Source organism: Sturnira hondurensis, unplaced genomic scaffold (assembly GCF_014824575.4).
Source record: "Sturnira hondurensis isolate 20B ecotype Veracruz unplaced genomic scaffold, ASM1482457v3 Scaffold0022566, whole genome shotgun sequence".
Lineage (NCBI taxonomy): Eukaryota > Metazoa > Chordata > Mammalia > Chiroptera > Phyllostomidae > Sturnira > Sturnira hondurensis.
In genome coordinates, this window is record NW_028095197.1 from 18170864 (window position 1) to 18197170 (window position 26307).

Consider the following 26307-nt stretch of genomic DNA (forward strand, 5'->3'; position numbering starts at 1 on the left):
TCCTCATGGGTCCTGGGGGGCAGGTGCGATTATGGGGCAGGCCCTGGCTGTCACACATGCCTCTTGGCGTGGGGGCATCTCTTCGTGGAAGACCCCACCCTGTTCATCTTTCTCTCGCAGGGCAATGCCGCCCTTCGTGTTTGATTTTTTTTTCCACCTCATTTTACTTTAGACCGTGAAGTAGCATCTCGAAATGCCTTTGGCTATACAAACGAACATTCCAGTTATTCCACAGGGCACAGTGAATTCGGGGCTTCCACAGTCCTCCCTGGCGGTTTGCCGTCACCGCGTCAGTCACTGAGAAACTCCCAGATTGCTCTTAATAAGGTCCAGCATGTTAAAAATGTCATTTAGGCGTGGTGAACAGTTGGAATGGATAGCATGCTTTTAGCTTCCTTTTCAAAAAAGCCTCCCTAGACTCCATCCACTCTGATTGTTCCTTCCTGAACTAGGTTTTCAAGAGGGTCCTAGGAGGTGTGCATTGGGGGCCAACCTGCCAGGACATCAGTGTGGGGGGGGGGGCCATCTTTGGGCTGCTCACCTGATTCACCAAGACAGACTGCGCTCAAGCTGGCCCCAAAGACCTGGCCCCACAGGGCCACATCTGGCCTTTGTCCTCCTCTTCCTAGTGGCTTTACTATAAAGCTCAATTCTCTTGGTCTTCTCCACAGTCTCACTAAAGAAAATGAGTTCTCCGTGCCCCAGCATGGGCCTAGGACTCTGACTGACTTTCTAGTTGGCCAGACCCTGAGTGGTACCCCAGTTTCCTAGGTCCAGCTCTGGTGAGAGAGAGAGAAAGATGTTTGGGACGCTCGTGTCTACCCCAGGCAAGTGTGGCTGCTTTCTTCCTGGCAGAAGATTCTGGCTCGTCTTGGCCGAGTGGAGCCTCTGCCCTCGGGCATTCCCTGAAATGAGCGCACTCACCCCCGACTTCAAGTTCTTGTCTCACTCAGCCTGGGACATCGTGTAACCATTTAAACTATGTCTTACAAAGGCCATTAAAGGACATGAAAAGATGCCTGTGAGGTAATACGGAGTAAAAAAAAAAAAGTTGGCAAATCGCATACACTGTCTGGTCTCGACCGCGTTCGATACACATTTTTTTACAAAGGAGACTACATGGAATGCTACAAAATATTAACTTTCCCTCTGAGTGGAGGGAGGATAAACGCCTTATTTTCTACCATGAGCCTTTCTTACTTTACAGACACATGTAAAAATTCCTAAAAATTTTGTTTAACTGGCTCCTCAGGCTCTTTCAGATTTTTTGCTACCTCAGCCACACAGGGATATTAACTCCCGGCTTATCCAAGGCCCATCTCTGACCTTCCAAGAAGACAGCCGAGGCTGGTTCCTATCAGTACCCACCCTCCCCACCCGGCCGAACACCCAACACCCTGGGAGCCTCGTGCTGGACGGCACTGCCCTCCCCACTCTGGCCAGCGAGGGAGGGGCAGGCCTCTTGGAAGAGGGTTAAAGTCCTTCTTTGTGTGAATGGCCTTTTAGGGAGCAGAGGGAGGGCCAGCTGTGACATCACAGTCTTCAGTCAGGAGGCTCAGAAGGAATGTGTCCAGCTTGAGCCAGGGCACAGGCATCTGTCTGGAAAAGGAAGCCATTCTGACTGGACGTTTGAGGTGCACGCTCTGGGCAGGGTAAGCGGAGTCTGCTGACCCATCTTACTGTCCTTTTCTCTCTGGTTGGGAAGGAGGGGCTTTCCTCTGGAGGCCAGAGGCTTCGTGCAGTGCCGTGGTGCGTGCGGGGTCTTTTCCTGCTAGAGACAGAGTGGGCAGCTGAGATCCCACTGGCCATCAGCATCTTTTTTTTTTTTTTTTTGGCAATCTTGTACAACTCCAGCTTTCATGATAAAGGCCACAAAGGAAGCCCTGCACAGCATGTGTGGTACGTGCACAGACGCACAGGTCAGCTGTGGCAGTTAATGATTTGAAGGTGGTGCGAGAGTGTTATCTGTGAGAGTGTGCGTGTGAGCCCTTTTCTAGAACGGGACCGAGTGACCCAGCGATTCTGGTAACTGGTTTTCTAGTCGTTGCCTTGTACTTCGTTAGTCTATAGCCAATCTTCTGTTTCCATGTCGCGGAACTCTCCACAGTCTCAGTGACTTAGGGATTTTTAGGGAACGTAGGTGTGTGCCCGCCTGCTGTAGGACCCAGGGGAACCTCATCAGCTCCGTTTGCTTGTACAGAGTCACTGTGGACAAAGGGTTAGTCTCAAAGTCATCTGCCACCCTTTTCTCCTTTCCCCTAGTTCTCTGCCTCAGCGTAGTGAATTTTAGCCCAGTCCACAGTTTAGGGGTTGTTTTCTTTTGTTTTGTTTTCAGCGTTTGTTTGCCCTCTGCCATTACTGGTGGGCCAGGCATGAACCCAAGATCCTGAACTATTTTAAAACCAGAGGGGTACAGCGACGTTATAGAGAAGAACGAAAGCTGTGCTTGCTTTTGCTTCCAGCACAATCAGTTACCCTAGAAATTTCAGGCTGCAGGAGCCAGCATTTCCTCTGTGGCCTTGATCTGGGTTTATTCTCGAGGTGGGGACTGCCCTGCAAAATTGTCTCACAGGGAAAAAGCCCTTCGGTGAGAAGAGTATCTGAAGACCCCCTGATACAGGGCACAGAGTGTATCGCCTGGCAGAGTAAGCAAAGCTTGATTTTCTTGGAGCTGCCATGAAGCCCGTCTCTCCTTATTCAGGGGAAACCCTGAAACCTCCCAGCGGTTCTCCATCTCCCCTGTGGGGAGTGGGCTGCCAAGTAACCCAGAGAAACATGCCTTTCACCACTTGCGCTGCCGGAAAGGCCATGGCTTCCTTCCCTTCCTCCCCTTCCCACCTCTCACTCTGCCACACACACCGTCTTCAGTTTCTTTCACGGAAAGCCCAAGCTGTAAACGCGCTCATCAAACCACACCTTAACACGTTCCAGATGTGGCAGCCTGCCATTTGAGCTGACTTTTCGGCAGGGTTAGGGGGATGCTATGAATAAGGCAGACTGTGGGGGTGGGGAGTCTCCAGGACCGTACAGATGGACCATTTTCCTTCCACCCAGAGTGGGAGCCAAGCTATAGGTGAGCCTTGTTCCCAGCAAAGGGGTCTTCAGAAGTCTTTGCATCCCGTGTCCAAGCCTGTACCTGAGGCACACGCTGGAGAGAAAAGCAGGGCCTGACTGCTGTGTGGACCAATACCACAGAAGCCCTGGGAAAGAAGGGCTGGGTCTGCAGGAACAGGAACTGCCCTAGTCACTCTTAGCTGTGGTGGCTTGAAGGCAGGAGGTCGGTGGGAGGGAAACAGAGAGGCAGCATTAGAATGAATGCTCTTAAGAGGGGCAGGTGCTGGTTGGGGGATTACCGTGTTAACTGGAGCCCGTCTGGTCTAAATTTAGCCTGCGACTACTTGGTGTTTGGGATCTTAAGTCTGCTTTCTATCGGCCAAGGCGAAGGTTCTTGTGCTTCTTGGGGAGTGGCTAGGCTCCGGCTTCCCACGATGAACCCAGGACCCTGGGCCTACAACAGGAAGAAGCTCAGCTGGGGGTGGAAATGGAAAAGTTGCTTTAGACTGGAATGTGGCCCAGGTTATCACCTCTACCCTCCACTTCCTGCCTGAAGGCTTCGCAGGGAGCGAGTCAAGTCAGTCTCAGCTATTCCTACTCTCTGTGTCTCTATGGAGGGGGCGATGGAAGGGGCCCAATCAGAATCCCTGCTCCTCTCCAGCCAGCTGTCTGCAGCAGGGGTGAGGGTTGGGGCAGACAGAGCAGCTGCAGGCCAGTTGCCCGGACCGCTGGCGCTCCCAGCGTCCTTTGCAAACTCTTCTCAACCAGCAAAATCAGCACCAATCCACAGGGTCAGAATTTTCTTCCTTGTTACTGTTACAGCACTTCTCTGCCTTGTACTGTTTGCTCTCTTTATGCGAATTGGTACTCTCTTCCTCCAGGGTCTAAGTTCCTTGCTGCAGAGAGGGGACCCCCCTCAGAGCCCTGGGGAACTCCCATGCCCCCCCTAACCTCCATGACCCCAGGCACTGGGCTTGTCACTCTGCAGATTCTCAGTACTTCCTTATCCTTGCACTTTGACCTCTTTAGCCTCTTGATCCCCTCCCACACTCCTCAGGTTCCCTTGGTTTGGTTTGATGAGTCTGTCTCTCCTAGACTTCCCCAGCTCTACTCTCGTTCCCCACAGGCTGATGAAGGTCAGCAGACCACAGTGGGTGTCTTGCAGGTGTCTGAGAATCACCCACCAGCCAGGCTGTAGCCCTCCTCCTGTTGCCTTCATGATGGAGACTTCACCCCAAAAGTTCAGAGTCCTTAAGAACCATTCTAAAGCCAGCCACACATGGCCTGTGAAACCAGCTCTTTGCCTGAAGCGGCTGTGCTCTGTGTCCTAAAAACCCAACTTAGAAAAGAGAGGCAGGGGAGAGGGATAACAGACATTTGTCTGGGCTCACCGCTGTGAGCGTTTTCTATCGTAGCCATGCCTCTGTTCCTAGGCCAAGAGTGAGTCTGTATTTTTGGTGGAACTTAAAAATAACTGGATTAAAGGATCAGGTCACCTATTACCTGGGGGAAAGTGCTTCTGATTTAAATATGGTGGCCTTAGGAGGAAGTAATCTGGGTTATTCAGAGCTAGAAACCTGGTTGTGCTGCAGGCGCCTGATGTTTGAATGATCTGGGTCATGCTGCATTTAGGCTCCGAGCCTGGGAGGTCCACGCTGGTAACATATTGTCTGGAGGTAACAGCCTGAGGGTGATGGGAAGCTGAGCACACAGTGGGCAGGAGTAGAAGCTTCAGCCTCATGCTTGCCCATATAGTGAAGGACACCTTTCAGATCTGCTAAGGAAAATGCTTTCTTTCTGTCCCGATCCACCCCCTTGCCAGCCCAGGTACCCCAGGAGGAGAGAGCACACTGCTGTTCATCACCCCAGTTGGCCAGGTGTCAGGGCCCCGATGTATTTCTGTGCCAACCAAGTGAGCTTCTGGAATCTCACCTCTGTCCTGGACTCTATGGTGCTGGACAGGAATCCCAGCCTTCTTCCACAGCATCCGTTGTGATGACTGGGATGTGGCATTTTAATATTGTGCCTCTAGGACGTCATCAGAGGAAGCAGAAGACCTGCCTCCCAGGCCAGCCCAGAGGGTAGCGTCCCCAGGCTGAGCAGGAAGCCAGCACCCCATTCCCAGCCGGAGGGTCCTACAGGTAGATCCTGCGGGTGGAGCAGAAGGTGGAGGGCCGATACCAAGTCTTCAGGGAGCCTGTCTCTGGTCGGCTCTGAATAGAGAGAAGAGAGGGATCCTGGACTTCGAAGCCAAATCATGAGTCCCACATGACTTCTAGAGATTCGAGTGTACAGACTATCGACCAGAAAGCCTAGTAAATGACCTTTAAAGCCACCCACCTTCGGAACAGGTCCCTTGTGGTTTCAGAAGCCTCCTGTCATTGAGAACAGCTTTGGGAGAACTGGGATAGGACGACTGGCCTTCAGATCCCCACTGAGCCACTGACGAGCCGGGTGGTCTTGGGAAAAGTCCCTTGGTTTCTCTAAGCGTCTTATTCTGATGTTTTAAACCTGGAGTAAAAACTGCTCTTCTCACATAACAAAGTTGCATTTGAACATTGGTCAAGATCATGTATATGCATGTTTTGTGACTGTAATAAGCTCGTAGACATGTGCCTGACAATGAAATGGGACGTGACCCTCATTAGCGCGCCCACAGGACAGGCTCTTTAGGCTCATTCGCTCAATTCCTCAGCTGATAGGGTGTCGGGAATGCACCAGGCTCCACGCAGACCGCTGTGTGACTCCCCCCTGTTTCCCATGTGGCCAGGGCCCCAGGTTGAGGGGTTCTCGACCGTCCATTCTCCTGCATCTTCAGCACTTGACTTCTAAGGACATTTTACGCAATCTTTCTGTTTGCTGCAGCAGTAAATGCAGCTTTCTAATTGTGCTGGTCTTCGTCTAAAAGTACCATTTACGGATCTGGAATGCTGAGGGGGGCGGTCGCAGGCACCTTGGGGCCTGGGCCTCTGTCCTTTAATCTCACAGTTGATTTGTTTTCTTCTCAAAAGCAAAAAACTTCACCATCACCTCCTGCCCTTCCTACCGGAAAGAATTTAATGTTAATCATCGACACTTTGGTGTAAAATTACTTAATAATAATAATAATAATAATAATGAATATTTGCATTTACATTTTACATAGTACTTTTAAATATATTATCTAATTTAAATCTCAAACCAGATTTGAAAGATTATTATGAGCCCTGCTTACAAAGGAGTTATATATATATATATATATATATTTTTTTTTTTTTAAGATTTTATTTATTTTTAGACAGAGGGGAAGTGAGGGAAAAAGAACAAGGGAAACACCAAAGCAATTGGCTGTCCCCTGCATGCCCCAAACTGGGGGCCTAGCCCACAACCCAGGCATGTGTCCCAACTGAGCATCAAACCTGCAACCTGTGTGTTTTGCAGGCCAGCATGCAACCCACTGGGCCACACCAGCCAGGGCAGGAGTTATGTCCATTCTCAAGATCTCCATGGTTGTCTTGCACAGGGTCTGGCTGAACTTTTACGGGAGACCTGGGCACCTATGTTGGAAATTAATCCTATCTCATTTGCTTTCTGTAATGGTTAACCAAACACTTTTGGGTTACAATAATGGCAGCTTTACGTACAATCTGACTACCAGGTTACAGTTAAAGGAGGTCTTAGACCAAATTCCCGTGTGCCACTCGTTTATTAAACACACATTTGTAAAAGCAGGTACCAAACCATTGTCTGTAACCTCAGAAGAGGTCTCGGCTCTGGTAGATCCGAGAGACTCTGTCCGCACCTTGCATGAAGACAGGTGTGGCAGTTTTACAAAGGCAGGACTCCGTTTCTGTATAGTGGGCGTTAAGACAGCCACCGCTCTCTGAACTAAAGGCTGAGCACAGGGCTGTCGAGTTCTCAGATGCCAGTCGCCGACCCCACCGGTGCGCCGGCCACAGTGCTCACTCACTCTATCATGGAAGGGCGGAAGGATACCCTGCTCCACAAATTTCGAACACCATCAGCTTTCACCAATTTCTCACATTCCATTCTGCTAGTTGACAAGCCATTAATTTCACTGATGAAAATTCATTTCTCACTTTAATTATCCCAATTAACAAAGCCCTAGGGAGGGTCCTGTGGGAGTTAAGTGAGCTCAACTACTAGGAAGCTGCCTCCTGTGGAGTGAGGAATTTCTGATCAGATCCTGGATGACCACTCTCAGGGCCTGTATTCCTGATGAAGACCGCTGTCCACCGCTGGGTTATAATTTAAACTAATTCCAGACATACCCAGCTGCACTACATTGTCTCTGCCCAAGTATTTTTAAGTAAATGGTAGAGTAGACATCCTGGCCAGCTGACAGCTATTCTGGGAAAACAGGTGTTATGTGCCGTGCTGCTGGGGCTCCACCTGAAGGGGTAGCAGGGGCAAGCCCATCAGTTCCCATGGGCCCCTTCGCACCTTAGGCGTTCTCTGACCTTTGAAAGTCCAGTTTGGTGGTGCTTTCCTATCTTTTTTTTTTTTTTTGCATTGGGGCATAATTTGTTTTAGAAAGGATTTTCCAGTCCATTTATTGAATATGTAATTTTATCCAAATCTGGAATCCAGTTCATGTTACCTGAAGCATGGAGAAAGTGCTGGTCTTTCTGATCTTCAAAGGGAGCCATAAGCATTTGCTGGTTTAGGTGAGACATCATTTAATGATGCCAAGTCCAGGCTCCTGCCAAATTAGGACTGTGGAATGTCCAGCCCATTTCCATGTACCTGGTGTAGTTTGGGGGTTGGGGGGGTTGGGATGGGGGTTTTGATCACACCCGGCTCTCTTACATGAAGGTAAATTCTTCCTGCTGATATTAGAACTCTGGATTTGCTCTTTGGCCAAGCTCAGGACCTCTGATGCATGATTGTGAATCAGCGACGCAGAGTTGGTCATTTGTTTTAAGTATTTCTGCCCTGGTTAGGGTTTGGAGCTTAGAGCTGCTGCTCCTGAAGTAGATGGGATGGTCAGGAAGGATCTTCTGAATTTATGGAACGAAGAGGAGGGGGCAGACACACATAACAGAAAGGAGAGACTCTTCCCTGTTTGCATCTTCCAGTGTCTAAATATTTATTCTTAAACGTGTTGGGAAAGAACCATCTCCCATTACACTGGGACTGCAAATTTTGGCTTTTAAATAATAATCAGCATTTAAAAAAAACCTCGGTTGAACACATCCCAGAAGACATAACTAAGAGACTCATGATTTCTGACTGAAAGCCAAAGGGAGTTTTTTCACACTGCAAAGATGTACCGTCAAATACTGTCTATCATCAGCCTTGAAATTTCGAATTGGAACAGTTGTTGCTAGTTCCAAAAGTTTGCCTTGGGAAGCGTTAGTAGGATTTTTAGGTTCTAAAAAAGAAACCGGTTACGGCATCTGCTCATCCTTGGTCAAACACTGACCTGGGAGGTGTCCAGGACAAAGACACACACTGTCATGAGGAGCCATGAAGCCTTTTTGGGGACTGCCGAGGAGGAAGGCTCAGCCACTCCTCTGTATGGGAGATAAGTATACGCAAGGGCTTGACTTCACCCAGCTAGACTAAGCAGGCTCCAAAATAGACTTACTCATGGCTTCGCCAGAACTGCAGGAAATTTAGTGTTTGTTTAAAAAAAAAAGTGTTGTCTCCTGGAGCTTATTGTGGCTGTGAGTTGTATGAGAGCCCTATAGAATAAGCCCTCCGACATGTTCCCTGAGCCGATGGATACTAAATGAATTATAGAATTAATTATTTGCCTGTTAGCTTCTTTTAATGTTAGGCTGCCCTCTTCCCTCTCGTGTCAACTACTTGAAAGTGTTTTATATTTCAGGACAGCAGCGGCTTTTAACCATATTTCAGCCCCAGCAGCTCCTACTGGTTTTCTACTTTTCCTCCCCACCCGCCTCCAAAGGGATGGGAGGAAAGCCCCACTTATTCCCATGAAGAATAGTATTAGTCAATCAGGGAAGCTGAGGGTGGGAGGGTCAGGGACAATCTGTTCTGTCCTCAGCGGTGCTGTGATTCCCTTTGTGTTGGTCTGTGCGTTTCGACAAAAGGTTTCCATGGGGCAGGCTAGTTCTGACCTAGGCTTACGTGAAACTGAATGCCAGCCAAGACGTTCAGGCATTCAAATCTGTAATTTTTTTAAATAGCTAAATAAATCTTTAATATTTGTAATTGCAAATATACAGAAATTGCATGGCCACATAGTCGTAGAACACCAACAACTTTCACTGTACAGTATTATATACTTGTTAAAAGTCACAGCTGGAGGGGGCTCTAGTCATTTCTCTTATTCTTTTTTTTTAAGGTTGTATTTATTTTTTTAGAAAGAGCAGAAGGGAGGGAGGAAGAGAGGGAGAGAAACATCCAAGTTGCCTCTTGTACATGCCCTGACTTGGGGACTGAACCCATAACCCAGGCATGTGCCCTGACCAGGAATTGAACCTGCAACCTTTGGCTTTGTGGGGTGATGCCCAACTAACTGAGCCACACAGATCAGGGCCATTTCTATAATTCTTAATTACAAAGAAGTCACTGATAATTGCCTTACCAGAAGAAAGCTTAGTTAATGTTTATAAAAGGACAATAAAACATCTTTGACATGCCTCTTTAGTTCATTATAAAGATAACAATTTGATGATGGTCAAAAATAAAAAAAAGTTATTGTGGTTTTAAGTACCAGTCTTTAACAAAAACCAGACCCAGACTAGATCATCCAAGACCATTGTCTCTTGCCTCTTACTAAAGAAGGAATGTATGTTACTTGATTGACTTAAGTCTAAAGGGGATGGTAGAAAACGAGGCCTGAAGGAAATCCCCAGTTCAGGGACAGGCGTTTAGTTCAGGGTTGACCCTCCGGTCTGTCTGTGGAGAACCATGTGAGTTTCATCAGCCAACATCCTGACAGCAGAGCCCAGCACGCAGGTGAATGCCTGTATGTTTCTAGATCTCATGAACAAATCTATAGTTACCCACTTTTGGGGGAAGGATTTTGAAACGAATCCCCTAGAATCTTCTTAAGGTGGTTTTAATTTTTATATTGTAAGCCTATAAAATTGTTTAAAACTTAAATCAGTGAAAATTTGTACCCTATTGCAATTTTGCACTGTGCTCTGTCAGTAATCCTGGGTGTAGACCCGAGACAGGGAACAAAGCCAACCAAGGTGTTAATGGAATCTTCCAGGGGACTCAGATTAGGCTCATAATTGACTGCTGAATTATCTGGAACGAACCAGAGTCTTCTGGTATGAAAATATAATTATCCTAGAATTTGAAATTAATCTTACTGATAATATCAGTAACAAAATTACATGCCATTGATACCTGATGGAAAAGAAATGCATATTTAAAAAAATTTAGAAGATGTGGTTTTCTTATTTAACCACAAAATCGGAGCCGTCTCATATAAAGCATTTTAGGGACCAGAGGGGACGTGCAGCCAGAAACTCGCGTTTCAAAGCAATGCTCATTCCTAAACTAAGAGCATCGTTTTGCTGTTCGTCCCAGAGAACAGAACTGCAGTCGGCGGCTGTGGGTTCCGGAGCCTTGAAGAGGTCACTGAAGGAATCGACTGGGTTCCAGTATTTTATTTTGGAAAAAAAAATGTCTAAAAACTTTCTTGCGTTCAGAATAATTGTATTACATTTGGCAAAGAATCATAGGTTTTCAAGAAGATGAGTTCATGTAAAGGGACATTCTTTATACAATTCGGGACACACAAATATTCCTATTACATTTCTGTAGTGGTTTGCTGTGAATAATATTTTGGGAGACTCTGGTACAGTTTTTATATAATGTCTTTTACTTGTGAAGATACTTGAGTATCTCTTCAGATGAGTCCTAATTTACTTGTAAATTTGAAAAGCGGGAGTAGCATTGAGGGAACATTCTCTGGACACCCAGTGAACCCAATGGAATCTGTAAAATGGAGAGGTGTAGGTAGTGCAACTAAATGAACACCGTAAAGCCTCACTGGGAGAGAGATTTCCATGCAGCAGGACTTGTCATTGTTGATTCCTCCCTGTTGGTTATTAGTTAATTTCTCAGTCTTCACACCCATAAGAGAAGTGGTGCCTAACCCCGACTTTGGTTTCCTCTTTATTCCAGAAGCCTCCCGAGCTTGCCGAGGATGATATCCGGCTAAAGAACGAGGGAGACATCTGTGGTGCCAACCCCCTGGATCCTGCAATCAGCACTCTTCCCTCAGATCACAAAAACATGGAAATTGAGGTCTCTGTGGCAGAATGTAAAAGTGTCCCTGGAATCACCTCTGCTCCACATCCCATGGACCACGCCTCCCCTTTCTACTCAGCCCCGCACAATGGCCTCCTCGCTGATCACCATGAGTCTCTGGATAATGACGTGGCCAGTGAGATCCGGTATCTAGACGAAGTACTGGAGGCCAACTGCTGTGATTCTGCCGTGGACGGAACCTACAACGGCACGTCCTCCCCAGAGCCGGGCGCAGCCATCCTGACGAGCAGCCCCAGCCTGCCTGCCCACACAGCCATCGAGCCGGAACCCACCGAGAGAGCCACTGGCAGGCAGGTGCCTCCTCACATTGAGCTCCGTAAAAGCGACTCTGACACCATGGCAGAGGGCGAAAGAGCGAACGGTCACTCCCCTAACCAGCCCAGAGATCTGCTGGGGGACAGCCTGCAGGCACCCGTGAGCCCCACCTCCTCCACAAGCTCCTGGTGCTCCTCCCGAGATGGGGAATTCACCCTCACCACGCTGAAGAAGGAAGCCAAGTTCGAGCTGCGTGCCTTCCACGAGGACAAGAAGCCCTCCAAGCTCTTTGAGGATGACGTGAATGAGAAAGAGCAGTACTGTGTCCAAAAAGTGAGGCCCACTGAAGAGATGCTGGAGCTGGAAAAGGAGAGGCGAGAACTCATCCGGAGCCAGGCTGTGAAAAAGAATCCTGGTATCGCGGCCAAGTGGTGGAACCCTCCCCAGGAAAAAACCATCGAGGAACAGCTGGACAAGGAACATCTGGAGTCGCACAAGAAGTACAAGGAGCGCAAGGAGAGGAGAGCGCAGCAGGAGCAGTTGCTGATGCAGCAGCGGCCCCCGCCGCAGCCCTGCACAGCCCCTGCCGCCTCTCGGGAACCTTCCAGCACGACCGAGAATGTGAAGGACGTGGTCACAGAGCAGATAGATTTCTCTGCCGCTCGTAAACAGTTCCAGCTCATGGAGAACTCCAGGCAAACAGTGGCCAAGGGCCAGAGTACACCCAGGCTTTTCTCCATCAAGCCCTTCTACAGGCCTCTGAGTTCAATCAACTCGGATAAGCCACTGGCTGTCTCAAGACCAGCTTCCATTGCAGGTCCTCCAGAAGACAGTGGCGCATCGGCAGCCAAGGGGCAGAAAGCCCACTGCGCCCTGGAGAGCCAGTCTCCGGGAGGGGGCCAGGGCAGCGCAGCTCCTCCGGGCAGAGAAGGGCCCTACAGCGAGCCCTCCAAACGCGGGCCCTTATCCAAACTGTGGGCAGAGGACGGAGAGTTCACAAGTGCCCGGGCCATTTTCACCGTGGTCAAGGATGAAGACCCTGGGATTTTGGATCAGTTTTCAAGGTCTGTCAATGTCACTTTGACTCAAGAAGAGCTAGACTCTGGTTTGGATGAACTGTCCGTGAGGTCCCAGGACACCACCGTCCTGGAGACCCTGTCTAATGATTTCAGCATGGACAACATCAGTGACAGTGGGGCCTCCAACGAGACAACCAACGCGCTCCAGGAAAATTCCCTGGCTGATTTTTCTCTGCCCCAGACTCCCCAAACTGACAATCCTTCAGAAGGCCGAGGAGAAGGTGTGTCCAAGTCATTTAGCGATCATGGTTTCTATTCCCCTTCATCCACGCTGGGAGACTCCCCACTGGTCGATGACCCCTTGGAATATCAGGCTGGTCTCCTGGTGCAAAATGCCATTCAACAAGCCATAGCTGAGCAAGTGGATAGAGCTGTGTCTGGAACCAGCCAGGGTGGAGCAGAGCAGCGGGGGCCCGGGGCAACTCCAGAGGGAGCCGGAACTGGGGCTCCTAGCTCAGAGAAGCCTCAGAGCATGTTCGAGCCACCTCAGGTGTCCTCTCCGGTTCAAGAGAAAAGGGACGTATTACCAAAGATCCTGCCTGCTGAAGACAGGGTGCTCAGGGAACAGGGAGCCTCCCCGCCATTGCCAGCGGTGCAACCCAGTGGCCCAATAAACATGGAGGAGACCAGACCAGAGGGGAGCTATTTCAGCAAGTACTCAGAGGCTGCTGAGCTGAGAAGCACAGCCTCACTCCTGGCCACGCAAGAGTCTGACATGACGGTCGGGCCCTTCAGGCTGAGGTCAAGGAAGCAGCGGACGTTGTCCATGATTGAAGAAGAGATCCGAGCTGCCCAGGAAAGGGAAGAGGAGCTGAAGAGGCAGAGACAAGTCTTGCAGAGGACCCAGAACTCCAGGGCGAAGAACGCCTTATCGCTGCCCTCCCGAACATCATACTACAAAACCACTCCGGGTAAGTGAAGTGCCGTGGATGCTGTTGGTTGATTTCACCTTACAGGTTTCTACGTGGCGCCTCCTCTGTGTGTGTCTGGAATGTGTCCAGGGTACACTAGCTCGAGGACTTCAGCGTTCGGGGCACGCAGCGGGAGTGTCAGAGTGTCTTCTGCAAGAAGCCTGAGCCTGAATGGTGTTAGGCATTTCCCAGAGGATGCTCCTTGCTCGTCGCTCTGCTGTCGTCTTTGTTTGGCACAGAGAATTGTTCTCTTGTATCCGAAGGGACTGCTTCTTGGTGGAGGAGGGGACTCTATGAGGCCTGTGGGGCCCATGTGGCCTGTTGGAGTCAGCAGCTTCACCCTTAGTGTCTGTGAGTTAAATCAAACCCATCCGATGTGGGCAACGTGCTCTACTAACCCCTTCTGAATGCAAGGTCCCTTCCCAACAATGGCAGTCGTGATTTGATGTCATAGATTGACCCATCGAAGATGCTATTGTCCCTCTTCTATGTGATTGGGTTTGCTTTCAGTCACCACAGAGCAACTACTTTGGAATTCGGGGTGGTCCCAGCTATTCGTGCCCTGTGACCCGTTCAGAGCAGTTGAGTTACTCTACGAAAAGGCAGGTCTTTCATCCTCCCTCCCATTGGCTGGGCAGTCCCTTTCTTGAATACTTTGTATAGTCGGTTAATGCCAATTGTAGCGGTAATTGTTACTGCTACCATTTGGGGTAACAGTAGCTTTTACTTCGCATTTGGGTATCACAGCAACTGGAGACCCACACATCCCACCATGGAGGGATGCTGCTGAGCGTGTGGCCTCAGCTAGTCTACGAAGAGTTGGTTATGGGACCGTACTGACGTACTTACCGACAGTGAGGGCAAGCTTTCGAAGGCTCCTGTAGCAGTTTGATATTGTCCTCAAATCCAAGTGTGGGGCTTCGTAGTTTTAAGAAGTGTTGGTCTGCAAAAGGTTGGGGGGGGGAGTGTTTCTCTACCAGAGATCATTTAAAAGCATTGCCCTAATATAGAATTGTTGGCCTTTATATTGGTCCACCCAGATCTTAATCCCCTTTTGATACTTGGCTCCTGTCGAATCTACAATGATGCAGGTTAACTCTTTTTGTTCTTAATTTTTAAATCCTGAAACAATCTCAACCTAAAGAAAAGTTTCCAAGGTTTTATTCCCAACCACTTGGCAGGAAATTGCCAGCAGGACGCTCCATCAGCCCTGCGTTGTGTAGACCTTCGCTGCATTTGGGTCTGTCTGGTGCTTTCACGTGGTGGTGTTCAAGGGATGCATTTCTGGTAGGAATACTGCAGAAACAACGCTTATTTTCACTGGATCCAGCTGGTGGCACATCATGTCAGTTCATCCCATCATGGGGACAGATGTTAATTTTTATCACGTGGTACTCAGTTTGGTTACTTGATCAAAGGAGTGTCTGCCAGGCTTCTGCACAGTGAAGTTATTTATTTTTTCCTTTTGTAATTAGTGTGTCTTTTGTAGGGAGGTACTTTGGTACTATGTAATCTTTATCCTACTCCTCAAAAAACTTTGAAGTTATTCATTTGTCTATTTATATCATTATGGTCTCATGGATTCCTATATAGTCAGTGGGTTATAATCCAGTCCTATTATGACTTTTAGCCTTAATTTGTTCAGATATGGTTTATGGGAGCCCTTTCAAGCTAACTTCAGTGTCCTTTTGACATGTCCCCAGTACTATTTGGGCATGTCCTTACTTGCACCATGAGAGGCCAGTCTCATCTTATATTTTTCTAGCCCTGAAATCAGCCATTTCTCTGAAGACCATTAGTTTCTTCTAGTGGTGAATGGTGTTTAGAGACCAAGATCCAGGTGTTAGGTGTGCTCATTGCTGTTGGATTATTACAGGTAATAATGGACAGAATTAAAGAATGTTTCCTTCCTTCCTTCCTTCCTTCCTTCCTTCCTTCCTTCCTTCCATCCATCTTAAAAACTATGAGCTCACCCACATATCTGTAATTCTAATCTCATAACACAGGTTTCATTTTCTCTCTTTTATATTTAAACCTCCTTCTTAATACCAAGATACCCGATTCCTATCATCCTCAATATGTTTGTTATATGATTGATCCTGTGCTGGGTCACCACTGTCCCCTACCCACCCTGCTGTGGCTTCAGCACACCACTCAGGGCCACTGTGGCTCCTCCCACCCCCACTGGAGACACAATCTTGTCCAAACCCACCTAGTGGCTTTTGGGCTAAATTATTCAGGAAGGAAAGAGAAAGGGACCAGGAAAAGGAGAAGGCTGGTGATTCGATAAGTTTTTGAATTCCTCCAGGTTTTAGGGAAATGGTCAGCTGAGTGTTTGAGAGAGAGAAAACTAACACAGGAGGTTTTTTGTTAGTGCTTAACAGTGGGGCTGGCTTAGCACCAAGATATCAATTGGGCATTTTGCATGGTACCCTAGAAAAATTTTTCATGCCACTTGACTTCAGCCCAATCTGGAGAACCTACTCAGGTTCTGGAAGAAGGTTCTTCAAGCATCTCGGCCTCTTCTGCTCACATGGAAGGCAGGCACAATGGTTCTCCTATCAGGCATAGCTGGCTCCACCTGCCTAGCCACCTTTACACTATTTCATTCGAGAATCTTCTTTAAAGTTCATGTGCTCAATGGGTATTTTTATTTGTCTTCATTTCACCATATGGCCCCCTTACTTTACTTCTGGCACATGGACAAAAATAAGGACATTCCAACACTGTCCCCTAGTTCCCTAGTACCTGCTGTCGTCTGTCGGGCTTCCGCACCAGACCTGAAGTAAGGCAGGGTCCTAAAGTTGGCCCTCAGCCTCTCAGCAGCCAGTACTGAGTCTTCCCAGTACTTCCTTATACACTCATGCTAATCTCCTTTCCATATCCCGTCCCTATAGGATTGATGCCTCCCCCTTTATATATAGTGAGATGGTTATTCATTTAGTCAGGCCTGTGCACCTCATTCCTTCACGTTTATCTCTAAAACATTTAAAGTAAATGGCAGGGCTTCCCAGGATTGCAACATGGGTTAAAATGAACTAAATGCAAAGTGTAATTTTCTTTCTGTTTACTCCTGGGAACACTTGGAGTATTGCTTGGCTAGCTTGCCTCCAAGTTCATGATCAGGGAGGAGGCTGACGCATCACTCACAGTGGCCAAACTGGACGATTCATGGCCAGCCTCAGAACCGCTGACTCCAACTCCGGTTTTGTGAATGGGGATGTTGCTAATGTACTGCATGTTTCATGCCAGTAGAGGTGACTCAGTTGCTTTGTTCCCTGACTCAGACTGATGATTTAATGTTAGGTGATGAAAAAATATGATTTTTAACTTCCCTGCTAGTGAAAATCATGCTGGAGACATGCTGAAAAGTAAATTTTACTTGAAAGCCAAGATGTGATAAGGAAAGAGAAACCTATAAATTTTCCCTAACCACACTCCAGGTATCAAAAAGATACATATTTTTGCTTTTAGTTTCCTTTTGAAAGATGGGGGATGATAAGACTTCTATTTTTAAAGGCGTATAGTCATTTTGAAAGACCAATTATTAGAAAAAAATTATCTAGAAGTTTTATCTTATTGGTCCTTATGTGATTTTTAGAGAAAAAAATTCCACTCACATAGGTTCGTGTTACATTTGTTCATACAGAGGTGAACAAGACAATTCCCTGCCTTTGGGGAACTGAGAGTTCAGTAGGAAAAACAGCATCAAACAAAGGCAGTGATTTCAAGACAGAGAAGCATGAGGACCTGTGGGAGCAGAGAACAAGGCAGACCACCTCCCTAGGGGCAGAAGGGACGTGCCCCTTGCCATTTCAGCTTTGAACTGAAGAAGTTAGGTTCGGCGGGTGGAGGAAATTTTTCCAGGAACAATTTCTATAGGAAAAGCACCTATACAAGCCCCCAAAGAACAGAGAACATGGCTCATCTGAGGTGTTAACGTAAGGTCTGGGTGGGTGGGTTAAAGGAAGAGACTGGAAAGAAAACAAAGTTGGTTGGAGCCAGACAGCTTCTAGGGTTCAGATTTTAGACTTTATCCCATGGTTGGTAGGAAGCCAATGAGGATTTTCAAAGGGGAAATTCGCCCCACTCGTCTCCAGGCTGTCCTGCCTTCATCTGGGAGCTGGGGGACTCGAGGTCTTCCTCCTGCAACGAGTTCATTCCACCAGCTTCTACGGAGCTCTGGTGCGAGCACCTCTGGAGGTGTGCCGCTGTGCCAATTTGATGAGTGACATGAGAGAGGCCATAGTCCCAAGAATGAACACACGTGCATCTCCTGTGGACACACTTAGACAGTAAAGAAGGGGCTTCCACATGTGAAACATATGACGAGTGAGTTTGGGAGGACGACTCAAACGTTTTACTGAAGTTAACAAGTTTGGTGTTTTCAAATGTCTTCTCAAATGAAGGGTGTTAACAGACAGTTCTCTTTTTAGTGCCTATAGTCTATTATTAGATATCCTGGTTTCACTTCCAAGTTCTAGGCATGACAGAAACCCAGTTACTTAGGTGATTAGTGAGGGTTTTGTTGCTTTGCTTTTTGTTTTTTAATCTTTGGTTTAGTTTTTTGAAATAGTTTCTTTTTTTTTCATGCCAGGTGTTGACTTGATCTATGAAGTCCAGTAAGTCGCCCAGTAAGTGGGACATGGGGGGAAGTGGTGAAGGAGAAGGTGCAGACATTGAATCCCTTCTCTTATAGTGTCTGTTCATGTCTTTCAATAGGCGGGAAGAGGTGATAGCTATTTATGTTACAAAAGTAAAATTTCCAGGGAGTTTCAGCTTCTCTCATCTGTTTGAATTACTATGCATGGGCAACGATCATCATGTTATTATAAAGATTATTGACTAGATCTTTTTCTTCCTTTGCCCTTTGTTATCTTTGGGTATCAAAGGAAAAGTCCTAACTCGCCCCAACCCCCAACCCCCAAAAAGAAATGTATGTCAGCCCAATATTCATTAAGCAGAGCGTGGTGACTCATTCTGTGTGTAGCGTCCTACAGAGGTCATGTCTACTGCCACATTGGCGGGACATGCTCTGGTGACCTAACCCTAATCACGGTGGCTGTGATTGACCAAGGCCTGAAAGCTGTGACCTATACTACTTACTTCACACTCATTTTGATCCTACAACAGGCCTCTAATACATCATACAAATTATCTGCACCCTTGAGGCCAGATGTATTCAGAATTTTTCTAATTGTAGAAAATCCATAAAGAGTACATGTTGTTACTTAGAAAAACAATTCACGGCATATACTATTGTGTAACACACTCAGGCAGGAGCCTGGGATAGCCCCCATCACAAAATTTACTTTCTGCTATAAAACTTAAAGTTAGTCACATTAAGTGAGAAAAATAAATCAACGAAGAGCCTAATGCTGGTTAATGTCAGATTTTACTGCCAAATAAGTTATGATGAAACTTGGTTTTCAGAGTTTTTCTGGATTTTGGAATTGCGCATAAAGGATTGTGGACTTGCAATAGTATTTCCTTTTCGAAGAATTAATACCAGAGTCCAGATAGCAAGGTCACTTGGCCCAGGTCACCCAGCCTGGGTAGTGGCAGTGCCAGGTTCCAACCCAGGTTTATTTGACTCCAAAGTCTATATTTTTTCCACCCTCTGTCTCACCTTCTCGCCCGCCCCTCTGTCCTTGAGGTCTGTGAGGTGACCGCTACCTGCACCCAACTACGGTGACTGAGATCAGTTTCCCTCGGCCCCCCAACCCCAGTCCTCAGACTTGACCCCTGCAGGTTCTTGGGTCCTTCCTACCCCTCCTTTTCAGAGTTCCGGTAACTCTGGAATCCTCTACTAGGGTGGATGAGTTTGCTCCAAGAGGCTGTGAGACAGTGGTATCCCAGTGACCCAGAATGGCTCCTTTGTCCTTTCAGAACTTAATTCCAGTGCTCCAGATTACAACAGACAAAATCGCCGGTGTCATCCACAGATCTGAGCCGATGACGGAGGGACTGGTGTGGCCAAGGCCAGGTGGCCAGCCGGCCAGCCTGGTTGTTCTTCTGAGTTTTTTCTGCAAGTTCACCCCCAGGAAGGGGCTCAGCCATCCACTCCACCCAGGCTCATGCCCTGAAATCTTTGAAAGAACTGTGTGCAAGGAATCAGCGTGTCAGTCTGAGGCTGAACAGGGTTAAATGTTCACTCCCTTAACTGAATCCGTTGGGCAGAATTGTGAACGAAGCAAGTTCACGGGTGGTCATGGAACACCACGACCGCTCTCTGCTGTTCTCTGTGGCTCTGAGGTTGGTCCTTCAGCCTTGGATCAGAACCTCCCTGAATTTTATTTACCCGAACCCCCAAAACACATTCATCTTTATTTAAAGTGGTATTTGGAAAAGAATTGGTAAGAAAGGATGAGGTGGAAGCAGTGTTTGGCAAGGGGCAAAGGCATGTACTGAAATCGGGACTTCTCAAATTACGGAACTCCAGGTTCTTTTTGGACATTCCATGCAGTGGTCTGAGAAGGACAGGTGCCCTGGTTAAAGCTGTCCTGAGAAGGTGGAGGCTCTTGTCTTTTCTTCTGTCACAAGACTATGGTCATGGCTTCTGAGAAATAGAACTTCGGAGAATGCACATTTCTCGGTAGTGGAATTCCTCCCTTCCGTGAGCATGTTCTGTTGTCGCTGCTCGTTCTGCTGGGTCTTCTGACGACGGGTCCAGGGTGTCTGAGTTGGTGCCTAGTGGAGCCCATGCCTTGCTGGGGACACTGCAAAGTGTCCTCGTTATTCGCCTTTTACCCCACATGACTCCTCCACACTCCGGGAGAGTGGCTTCTGAAAAATCAGAAGGAACCACATGCAAAGAAAGATACAGGCTAGAGCTGAGAAAGAAAAGCAAAATCAAAGGACCTAATTCCTGCGAGATCCCTGGTAAGAAGTGTAAGCTAATCAAAGCCAGGCCTGGGAACAGGATGTCCCCCTGTGGCTGCTGGAGTTCAGGGCAGGATGTGATGTGTCTCTTACTAGCCGCGGTGGCTGGCTGTGTACTTCCCTAAGGAGAATGGCATTTCAGATCCGTTTGATCTTTGTGAATAAGCTGCTGCTTAACGGGTGGAGGGACCAGGGGTGTGCTGGAGGGGAGAATGTATGGAGCAGGCCTCTTAGATTCCCCTAAAAATACATTCATATTTCATGTAACCTATGTTATTTCTCAGGACCTTGAATGTAAACATCAGAGGTTTTCCCAAATGTGTACGCACTTGACATCATAGCTATTCCCTCTTACTCAAATATAAATTCACCCTTTGTGTAAAAATTAGCTGGTCAGAGAAAATCATGTGCCTAAGTGTGAGAGCCATTAATCTGGGATTATTTCTAAAGTTCAAATCCTGACTCTACTGCTCGCTGCCTACCTACATACAGCTCTGTGTCCTCACCAGTAAAAATGGAATAAGGTAGGACCAACCCCATCAGTAACTGTGGACAGCGCCTGGGACACACAAGGCTCCCGAGAAGGTTATGGTTGTGGTCGTTACTACAGTTACTGGTGGGTTTTACGAAAAGGCCTAGAAACTTCAGCAGAATGACTTATGAGTTACTTGCTGTGTCCCTGAAGTAAAAGGCAGCAGATGCATGAGAAAATTGCTTTCTACATGGGATTTTTTTCCTGTGGCTTCCTTAGCATTGAAGTTCCTCTTACAAAATCTGGGTTCTGGAATTAGTTTTCAATAGTCAGCCGTAATTTCAGAAACACCAAGTCCCACACAAAGTGTGTCGGGCGACAATAATATGACAAGGATGCTGACCATAAAATATGTCCCTGTTTTTCTCTTTGGGGAATAATCTTCACACAGCTACGCCTGCCATGTTGGTAGAAATGTGCTGAACAAAAAGGTCTTCATAAGCAAATCGCTTTTTACCGTGTTTTCATTCTTCCTGTTTCAGTGAAATGTGTTCTGTGTTGGTCTTAACCTGGTTTTTTTCTGGAGAAGCAGGGTTCTTCCCTTCTTGAGTTTTCATCCTCCAGTTTCGTTTAGAAAGAAGGGCCCAATATCAGCAACGCAATCCAACACCCCAACTCACCATGAACTAATAATATTTGTATGTTCCTCAGGCTTGTTTCACCAGGCAGGGTGTTTGTCATTTCTCAGTGAAGCTTCTGGTCTGCAGATTCGTATCATCGTGTCCTCCCACCCCTGGGCCTTCAGAGGAGATGAAAGGACCAGGGACTGGCTCGTGGAGCGTGGGTCACAGCTGCGCCTGGCACAAGCCCCATGCCCGCCGGGTCTGACAGCAGGATCTTCCCTTTACTGAGAGGAAATGAAATTGAACATGCAAGTCTGAGCTCATTTCTTTCTGAGCTCATTTCAATGACCTGTGAGCCGTGTTTGATGTCTGCAGCCTCGTCCCAGAGCTGCGTGAAGAAAGGTCACTGAAGGCGGCCTGAGCCGAGGCATGTCCTCTGGTGGGTGTCTTTGTTCGGTTGGGTTTGCTTTCTAAACGGGAGTGGGTGCTGGCTTTTTCTTTGCCTTTGGAAAAGTGTAGAAACAAAGGCTCTTTGATTTAGGATCTCAGACAACCATATACATGGAAGAATATAATCATCACCAAAATCAAGCATCTGATCCAATTGATCTTCTAAATGTTTGGAATCGGCATTCTTGGCTGTTTAGAGTCCTGCTCCCACAGAAGGCGGGTTCGGAGGACACGCGGCCCCCGCCCAGGTTCCCTCGGGTGGGAGCATTTTCTCTCTGCCCCCCGCCAGCGCAGCCTGTCACCGATGCCCCAGGGAAATCCGTCCTGCTCAGGAAATCCAGAAGTGCAGCCGAGGCCTGGCTGCTTTCTCGGGCCCGGAAAGGGCTCTATTTATAACAGTAAACAGGAAATCGGATTCACATTTCCTAGTTTTCTCCTCCACTCATGGCGGGAGGCGATGCTTACTGGTTTGGAGTGGAAGCCCAGTGATCCAGCCTGCCAGGGCTGCTGTCAGCAGGCGTGACCAGTGCTTTGCTGAGGCCTCGGGGAGGCGGCAGCCCGGCGGCCCTCCCGGCGTGCACCGCCTGCTGAGCTGCGAAGGCAGCTGGATCTGCCTGGTTGACGGAGGCCAGAGTGAGCAGCTCACTCTGCTTTTCTGAGCATGACGAACAATACTTGCAAGAATGTTTCTGATTTGTTTTATGTTTTAAAATGAATCCATGCTTGTGTAGAAAAAAGTGGGAGAATGAGGATAAATCACAGAGACTCCCAATCCCGCCCTGCTCACCACCTGTCTTGTTTTCCCCTGTGCACATGGGCCCATGAAGGACCATCTGGGTTTATGTCGATATTAGTTTCCTGCCTCTGCTGGGACAAACTGCACAAATCCAGTGGCTTAAAACAATACCCACTTACTATCTTATAGTTCTAGAGGTTCCAAGTCTATAATGTGTCATTTACGGACTGGACTTTGTCCCCCAACCCCCCAATTCATATGTCGAAGCCATGACTGCCAGTGTGCATGGCATTTGGAGGTAGAGCCTTTTGGGAGGCGGTTAGAGTCAGATGTGAGGAGGGTGGGGTCCTCATGGTGGGATTAATGCCCTTTTAAGAAAAGCTACCCAAGAGCTCAGTCACTCTCTCTGCCTAGGCCGGCACAGCTAGAAGGCAGCCACCTGCAGGACAGAAAGCCAGTTCTGACCGGAACCCAGCCTTGCCGGCATCTTGACCTCAGACTCCTAGCCCCCAAAACTGAGGGGAAAAAAGTTCTGTGGCTTAAGCTGAAGGGCAGCTCAAGTATTTTGTTAGGGCAGCTCAAGCAGACAAAGGCGGTGTCTCTCTGGGCTAAAATCAAGGTGTCAGCAGCGCTGTGTTCCTTCTGGAGGCCTCAGGGGAGAGTTCGTTTCCTTCCCTTTTCCAGTTTTAGAGGCCACCTGTGTTCCGTGGCTCCTGGCCCCTTCCTCCATCAAAGCCGGCAGCGTAACATCTTCAAATCTCTCTCCTCCTCTTCCTTCCTCATCCAGCTTTCCTCTTTTAAGAACACTTGTGATTACATCAAGCCTAACTGGACATTCTGGGATAAGCTTCCCATTTGAAAGCCCTGAACTTAATCACATTTGCAAAGTCTTTTTGCTATGTAAGGCAACATACTGCAGATTTGGGGAATTAGGATTTAGGCATCTTTGTAGAAGCCATTATCCTGCCTACCACAAGACACGCTCTTAGCGGATGGAGTTGTCACCATGCACCATGCACACACTTCTGCTTTCTTTCACACAGATCTTGAGGGGTGGACTGGGATTTGAACCCAGGAAGTCTAGGTCTGGAGCCCACACTCTTAAAACAACCACACTCTATCTGATTAGCCAACCTGTTCTTTGCTTTTAATATAGTTTGATGGTTTTCCCATGACCCCAACTATTTTTCTAAATCGGACTAAAGTACAATTTGTAATGGCTAAGTAAATGCTCCATCATCTAAATAATGACTTCCCCCATTTTCCTGTAGTCAGATATCTTGGTTGTTTCCAAATGTGTGACTATTGGAAAAATATGGTGGTGGAAGTCTGGGGCCTGCACTTATTTGCTGAGCTGGTGGAGTTCCCAGGAAGCTGGTTGGCTGGTACTCATTAGAGAGCGATGTTGCACAGACTTTTCCTCAAGATAAGGACACGCTGTGGGAATTTCTAATAGGGAATTCTGCGAAGCGAGGTTCTCTGGTTCAGTAGATTTGAGAAATGCTGCACACGTGTCCTTGAACTAGAGATTTACAGCCGTATTAGCACCGAAGCCTCGGAGAAGTCCTCTGGTAAAGAAGTCTCTCTCTTCCGCGTTTTCCCCAAAGCTTTCTTTAACCCAGTGATTCCCGGGTGAATGTGACCGACGGCTTTCCGTTTGCATCATTGAGCGATGCCCTACGAAACTTGGGTATTGAACACAGTTTTGGAAACGCAGCTTTGGAATTATCTCAGCCCCATGAAGCTGCTTACTACCCTCGAGCACCTTCAGTGCTTCAGCCTAAAACTTCCCCTGATGGAATAGTTCGGACAAAACCACGTCCATAGAATGAACTTGAAACTGTTCCTACCCTCCTCTCGGAAGTCCATTCTAGCTCTGCTCTGTGGGTTCCTCGTGTCCTAAGGCTCACGTCGCACCCACATCCTGCTCTGTAAATGCCAGGCCCCAGCCTTTGGCTAAGACCACCCTTTGGTCCTCCCTGAGGTCTGTGCCACTCTTCCCCTTTGCGTTGTTTCCCAAGGACAGTGACTGGGGTCCTTCCAAGCGCTGCTCTGTGCAGTGTTCCGCCCAGGTTGGGCCGCGGGATGTTTGCCTTGGAAAGCGGAGCTCCCTCTCAGGTGTCATCAGCTCTGAGTCATTCGCCAGGTGAATAAACCAAAAGGAGAGCAGGTTTCGATGAGGCAAGTGGGGGTAGAGCCTGGGGGTCCTGGGACGTGTGGGATGATAAGGACCAGAGGTGAGGTCACTGTGTAAGGGTCCTGGCAGGGTTTGTCCTGGAGGCCAAGAAACTCCACGGGGCCCTGAGGCCACAGACAAGGAAGAGATAGACTTTCTAGGCCTGTGGGACATCCATGCAGTGATCCCTGAGGCCCAAACGAGGGTGGTGTGCAGGTGTCTACCACGGAAGGAAGAGCATTAGATGGTTTTTTCACCATCCTACTTGTGAGGACTGTTGGCTGGAGACCTCTGGGGAAGAGGAGGGGGGAGCAGGTCCCTCCATTTTAGCAGTCTGTGTGAAATGGCACATTCCTGAAACAGCACACGGAATTCCGGTGCGTGGTTTGAACCAGACTAGGGCAAAAGTTGGTGGCGACGGTTGGGGGGAGGTGTTGCAGATCACAGGGCCCAGCGGAGACTCCTGGCCAAGCCGACTCCCCCGATACCAAGCGGATGGGGTGCCATGTCTCCTCTCTTTGGGGATCTATGACAGCTGTGCCTGAGGCTCTGGCGTGGGCTTGGTTATTTGGCGGCTCCCGTTCTCTCAGAGCTCTCTCGAAGCTCCTTTCTCTTTGGAAGCAGCGGCTGTGGACCTGCTAACCCAGAGTTTCTTCCCTGTTACTCCTGTGACCTCTAGTGTCTGTAAATGGTAAAACTTGCTTTAGGGACCGGGTGGTTTTGCGAGAATGCAAAGAAGTAAGCAGGAAATGTCTGTCCTGTTTAATGGTTAACCACGTCTCTCTACTAACCCTTTGCCCTCTTTCCAGTTCTGTTTCAGCCTCTGTCCCATCAATATAAGTTAGCCATAATCAACTTGGTTTGGCTCCCAGACCAGACCTACCTCTGGTGGTTGCTAGCTGATGTAACTTGGGCTGGCATTGGTGTCCGAGCCTCCGTGGTCCGAACCGCTCACAGACGGCGTGGTAGCCATGCCTGACTGCACCCCAAGGTTGTTGGGAGGATTGAGTGACGTGAAGCCCATAAATGAAGTGCCGTTTAAACATGCTTCTTACGACTGCAGAGCCACCGAGCCTGTGATTCTGCGGGCTGAGACTGTTTCGTTTCAAACACTTTGGTGAAGACGTTTACACTCTTTCTTTCCTCAGATTGTCTACTGGGGATTCTCTCCCTGTCCACACGCATTTAATAACAGGTTGCTGTGTATAGTTCATGATGTGCTCACTGGTTCACTCAACAAACTTGAGCTCCTACTTTGTGCCAAATACCACAGTGGGAGCTCTGATCCAGCAGTGACCAGGGCAGACAAGGTCCTGCCTTCGTGCAGTGTATATTCAGATGAACTAAGGGGTTCATAGGTGATTGAGATGGCCCCCATCCTCAGGTGACCTTACAGCTTAACCTCGAGGA

The 26307-nt window shown here is 48.2% G+C and overlaps 1 protein-coding gene across 10 annotated transcripts in view; it reads left to right on the forward strand.

Annotated features, from left to right (window-relative positions):
• Positions 1 to 26307, forward strand: part of PALM2AKAP2 (PALM2 and AKAP2 fusion) — a 307652-nt gene that overhangs the window by 267428 nt on the left and 13917 nt on the right. For 8 of the 10 annotated variants that reach the window (XM_037036072.1, XM_037036074.1, XM_037036075.1 and 5 more), the window contains one exon: positions 11167 to 13558. In XM_037036072.1, coding sequence (XP_036891967.1) covers positions 11167 to 13558 — 2392 coding nt within the window. Of the gene's footprint in view, positions 1 to 1555; positions 1653 to 11166; positions 13559 to 26307 lie in introns of those variants that run through there. The other 2 variants (XM_037036079.1, XM_037036080.1) reach the window with 2 other exon arrangements.